At 34.2% G+C, this 6,127-nt stretch overlaps 2 protein-coding genes across 3 annotated transcripts in view; one reads left to right on the forward strand and one right to left on the reverse strand.

Moving 5' to 3' along the window:
- The window catches only part of LOC138697622 (glutamate receptor ionotropic, kainate glr-3-like), a 68,417-nt gene that overhangs the window by 18,078 nt on the left and 44,212 nt on the right, over positions 1–6,127 (forward strand). The window lies entirely within an intron of this gene.
- The window catches only part of LOC138697621 (modular serine protease-like), a 48,542-nt gene that overhangs the window by 3,439 nt on the left and 38,976 nt on the right, over positions 1–6,127 (reverse strand). Inside the window, exons 8-11 of the mRNA XM_069823023.1 lie at positions 4,344–4,508; positions 3,738–3,859; positions 2,144–2,320; positions 113–269 (exon numbers count right to left, since the gene is read on the reverse strand). Of these exons, the coding sequence (XP_069679124.1) occupies positions 113–269; positions 2,144–2,320; positions 3,738–3,859; positions 4,344–4,508 (621 nt within the window). The remainder of the gene's footprint in view (positions 1–112; positions 270–2,143; positions 2,321–3,737; positions 3,860–4,343; positions 4,509–6,127) is intronic.

Raw genomic sequence — 6,127 nt, forward strand, 5'->3', positions numbered from 1 at the left:
TAATGAAATCTTCTACTTCAGAAAAGTTACTTAATTTCATATTTCAAAGTGCTGATGCCAGTATTACTAAATGTTAAATTAACTTAAACAGAGATATGGTTGAACCACTTACCATTCAAATAGCCAGCACAGAACTTGTCCCTGGTTACATATGATTGAAACGTTTCTGGAATAGTTTCCCAGCACTTTTGGAAATTTACAAATGGCAAGTTTGCTGTTACCAATTCATTGCTTGGTTCATTGTTTTGTGTGATGCCCCATCCTACTGTCTGTGGATAAACGTATAGAAAAGTATTATTACCTGTACCATTCATTCTTTTTTACTATTATGTACCACTAGCTAAATGATACTGGGTAAAACAAAATACCAGTACAACACCATACTAACGAACATACTTAGTCAGGATGATTGGACGAGAAATGTTAGATGTACGTGTGTGTGCGTGCGTGATTTTGAATTTGTACGTGCGTGCGTGCGTGCGTGCGTGCTTGTAGGGTCGGGGGTTGGAAGTGTGTGGATGTGACATTTGTGATTTTGTTATTGTGTTGTATGTGTGTGATTTAGTGTTTTGTATATATGTGTAATTTCGTGTTCTCGTGTACCGGCATGTAAGTTTGTGTTTGTTTATAATTCGTTGTGTGTGTGATATTTCGTTTTTGTATGTGCATGATTTCATTTTCTTGTGTGTGTGTTTTTGTCTTTTTGTGTTCTTGTATTCCGTTTGTAAATTAATTGTATAGTATAGAGTGTAGTATAGTGCAGTATAGTATAGTATAATATTTATTATCTGTCATTATAGAAAAAGCTAATGACATTGTTAAAATACAAGTGTCAAAATATCGTACTAAAATGAAAAATATTCTATTACATACATCACTAAAGATAAAACAAACTGATCCCAAATACTCCTCGAGTTTACAATTGAGGACCGTTTTTGCAAAACCTGCTAACTGCAAAATTTGCAAAATTGAGATTTTGATGGATTTGTTAACATAAGGCAGGCCTCTACATGATGTTCAAAGCGTCTTAGTAAAATTGGGTTATTTCTCTTCATTGTAGTGTGTCAAAGAGTGATCGTTTTTTCAAAACTTGCTTTCTGCTCTAAGTGAGAGATACAGCAAAACTTGCTTACTATAGTGTTTTGTCTCTCCTGTAAAATTTAGTTTTTTCAGTTAGCAAGTTTTGCAAAAACGGTCCTCAATTGAAAGTCAAGATAATCGAAAATAGGTTTATATCATCTAGATGAAAATTATAATACACTGATTCCAAATAATATTTGATACCATCTGTCTATATACAATAAAATAAGAATTAACTTAATAACAATTTATGAGAAATTCCTAATACATTACAATTTTTTTTCCGCAGCTGCACCCTAAAAAAAGCATTAATAAGCCTCTTTAAGTGCTTTCTAATGATACTTCAGAAATTTTTCACTCCATTCATTCATTCATTCATTCATTCAGTATTCTTCATTGATGTACCGGTACCAGTAAACAGACAGATTTTAGTGAGATAAATGTCAGCATACATGAACAGCCGATCTCTGTAACTGTAGGAAAATCTATTAGGAGTCTGATTTCGCAATATTTTTTCTACTTCTTAGTTGTACCCTTCTTTCTTTATTAACTTTAATATCTCATGAACTTCTATAACTTAATGAAATAATCCATGTTGAATCTTTCGTACACTACATTCTCAACACACAGATTAATTTCAGAACATACACACTATTTGACACAACTCTTCATCATATGAACGCACCCACACAACAGGCAGAGAAGTTAATATGGCGCCGAGACACAGAAGGCTCTGAGGATGGTGTCAAGTAGCACCGAAACAGCTGTAAGCCGCACATGCTTACATAGGCCTAATTAACACGAGTAAGATCGCCATTTAATCAATTATTTATTAATAAAATAATTTTACAGAACACCACATCTCTTAAAATGAATATTGTAATTAAGTGATCTTTAAACCCATAATTGTAAAGAAGCAATATTTGTACAAAAAGTATTCCCACAAACAAATTATGCTTTCCATAATGAGGTGAAAATGCTCCACTTAAATACTTTAAAATATTTCTTCTTATTAAAAAGTATACTATGTCAAACATATTTATAAATAGACTATCGTACTTACCGTTCCCAAAATTCCATCAGTTAATTGGAAACGTTCATATTCATTCTGCCAGTCTATGCATACAGGAAGGACTGCCCACGTGAGCTCAACAGATATATTTAGTTTCAATATAGCTATATCACTGCTGAAATGTAGTTTTCTTCCTTTGTAGTTCTCATGTATCACAATATCCTTTATCTGTAAATAAATATCAGAAATGCCATATTGAAGAAGACATTTGACTCATTCTGTGCAAAACGGTATGACGAAAAACAACAGCAGCTCCAAATTTGTTCACAATTGCATATTTAAATTTCTATGTCGTATACATTAACGAAATGATATATTCATGTGAAGAGTCCACTGAAAAAAAGGGGAATGTCGAATTTGTTTCATTTTGCAGGAAATGAAATTTAAACTTCGCCATTCTCCCTTTTTGTGTTGTATACCAATTCAACACGATGCAGATCTGGAACTATCATCTTTCTTGCAGTGCAACAAAGTGTATTGTATTCTACTCCCTTTGATTTATGTACTGAATCTTCATCTCATTTTTCAGAAATTTACGACATTTCCCTTTTTGCAATGAACTCTTCATATGCTATCGTGTAAATCAGGCCTGCAGAACTTGCAAAGTAGGGGAACTATGACGTCAATCTCACTCCACTTCTATTGGGGATGATCGACTTCCGCCCCAAGAATGAATGTTGATGCAGCCGAGCGTAACTAGAACACCGTGACCGCACAGGTAGGAAAGGTGGGTAGGTTAAGAAAGGGGAGGAAAGCATTGCTCTCAAGAACTACAGTTCTGCAAGCCTGGTGCAAATATTATGGACAGTTAAAATTAATTTTTGTGAACGAACTTATTTATTTTAATTTTTTCTGATAATAAGAATAATAATAAAAAATTCGGGTCAAAATCCTGATAGAACTAATATTTAACCTTTGCAGTGAATTTCGGTGAAAAAAAAAATATTGGATTTGAAACTAATATATAATGGTAGTGGCTTTTAAGGAACCTGCAGATTCATTGCTGTCGTCACATAAGCCCGCCATTGGTCCCTATCCTGAGCAAGATTAATCCAGTCTCTATCATCATATCCCACCTCCCTCAAATCCATTTTAATATCATCATCCTATCTACGTCTCGGCCTCCCCAAAGGTCTTTTTCCCTCCAGGCTCCCAAGTAACACTCTATATGCATTTCTGGATTCGCCCATACGTGCTACATGCCCTGCCCATCTCAAACGTCTGGATTTAATGTTCCTAATTATGTCAGGTGAAGAATACAATGCGTGCAATTCTGTGTTGTGTAACTTTCTCCATTCTCCTGTAACTTCATCCCTCTTAGCCCCAAATATTTTCCTTATATAATATTTAAGTCTGGAGGGCCCAATTAGTCAAATCCACTTTCCTCACCTCCACGCTGGGGCCCCCTGGGTACCTCTTGAATTGAAACACAAGTCAATTAACCGACCAACAAGAACTAAACTAGATTCAGTAAATTCAATGAAAGTGACAACTAATAGTATGAATGTTCAAGGAACATCGTGATATAAGCAACATTCACGGAATCGCTTATGAAAAAAGAGGAGGTTATATTTAATGTCCTTACCTCACGTTCTTGCATTTCAGTGTCCTTAACATTCCAGTCTCTGTAATATTTTCCGGCTGCAACTTTGAATAATTCTTTTTCTTGGGGTCTTCCGTAAATATCACTCCAAAAGCAGTGAGCCGCTGACAAGTGAAATATGAAAGGTTAGTACTGATAATTAAAGCAAGTGTAAGTGATTTTGAGAACAAAATACTTGAAGTTCCAGTGACTGAGTAAACTGCAAGAATTTAAAGAACTCCACATGAAGAGCAAAATATATAGCAATTTCAGGGTATCTTCTCAGGTTATGTTTATTATTATTATTATTATTATTATTATTATTATTATTATTATTATTATTATTATTATTGTTATTGTTATTATTACAGCACATGTACTGAGAAAATTATCAAAATGTTAATATTAAAGATGAATTATTTAATTTCATAAAACTGATTTTTAAAGTTTAAGGCTGAACAAAATGACGACTTTTATAGGAACATATCAAAAGATGCTCAGCATTGCTACCAGATGATGACGTCGTACAAAAATACTGGAGTGCGAGATAGTGAATATTATCTTCCATAATATTATTTATCTTCTGAATAAGAGTTTAGAACAACTTACCGGTAACAACTGTGTTGGGGTTAAGAAGTGAACCACCACATATCTGGTCGTAGGTGCCATTAGATGAAAGCCTGTATATCCCTATGTGCCAAGGAAATTCACCAACTTTCGCTACTATTCCGTTTGAAACAAATGGTTTTCCTTTTGGATTTCTCTTTCCACATACTGAAAAAGTATTGAAAATAATATTTTTCAAACTGATAACTTTTAAATAAGTATGATATATATTGCACAGTTAAACAGACATTACGACAAAGTGAAGAGAAGCGAGTAGAAGCATTTGAAATGTGGATATGGAGAAGAATGGAATGTGTGAAGTGGACAGACAGAATAAGAAATGAAGCTGCACTAGAAAGAGTGGATGAAGAAAGAATAATGCTGAAACTGATCAGGAAGAGAAAAGGAATTGGCTGGATCCTGGCTGAGAAGAAACTGCCTACTGAAGGATGCACTGGAAGGAATGGTGAATGGGAGAAGAGTTCGGGACAGAAGAAGATATCAGATGATAGACGACATTAAGATATATGGATCATATGCGGAAACAAAGAGGAAGGCAGAAAATAGGAAAGATTGGATAAAGCTGTGTTTGCAGTGAAAGACCTGCCCTTGGGCAGAACACTGTATGAATATGAATGAATGAAACAGACATGTACAACATACAGTATAAATAATCTTCATGCTGGAAATAATCTCGATGTTCTACATTTACTTTATCCTACCTTAGGCTAGTAGGCCTACTACTAGCTTTGTTTTAAGACATTCAGATAAATTACCTGGATATCCTTAATTTCATACCGTACATGAAAGATAGATTTAAATATGTTACTAATACTTTCTTCCTCACATGAACAAATTACATACATACATACATACATACATACATACATACATACATACATACATACATACATACATACATACATACATACATACATACATACATACATACATATATACATAAGTGTTCTGCCCATGGGCAGGTCTTTCACTGCAAACTCAGCATTCTCCAATCTTTCCTATTTTCTGCCTTCCTCTTAGTCTAAGCATATGATCCACATATTTAATGTCGTCTATCATCTGATATCTTCTTCTGCCCCGAACTTTTCTCCCTTTCACCATTTCTTCCAGTGCATCCTTCAGTAGGCAATTTCTTCTCAGCCAGTGACCCAGCCAATTCCTTTTTCTCTTTCTGATCAGTTTCAGCATCATTCTTTATGAACAAATTACTGGTAATTTATTCCACTACTTCTTACTCTGTTGTTACAACATCATAATCATCGTCGTCATTACATTCATCATGGTCATGATCATGATCATTATCATCATCATCATCATTATCATCATCATCATCATCATCATCAACAACATCATCATATTCAGCGCTGCAATCTTGAGTGATCTTCAACTTCCTGCAGAACTTTCTTCCAGGCTTCCCTAGTTTTGGAGACTGTTTGTTGCATTACAATCCATTAAAGTTTTAATATAAATTAAGGTATAGTATTAGCACTTTGTTATTTTATATTAACAAATGAGAGTTTGAAATTAAGGTATAACTAACATGTCGCAGACTTAAAATAATATTGTCGTAACTACCAAAATTTAGTTTTGAGTAAATGGAAAATAAACATTTCAAAGTCGTATGAAAAAACAGGATTACCAAGTATCAGTATGAGTCCTGCAGACTTTGCACTTGAAATACGGAGATATGATACGACAGTTCTACTGTTTGATAGAGGATTAAATAAAGATTACAAAACTGCCTGTAATTCAAAATCCAAATTTTG

Source organism: Periplaneta americana, chromosome 4, assembly GCF_040183065.1.
Source record: "Periplaneta americana isolate PAMFEO1 chromosome 4, P.americana_PAMFEO1_priV1, whole genome shotgun sequence".
NCBI classification, from domain to species: Eukaryota; Metazoa; Arthropoda; class Insecta; order Blattodea; family Blattidae; genus Periplaneta; species Periplaneta americana.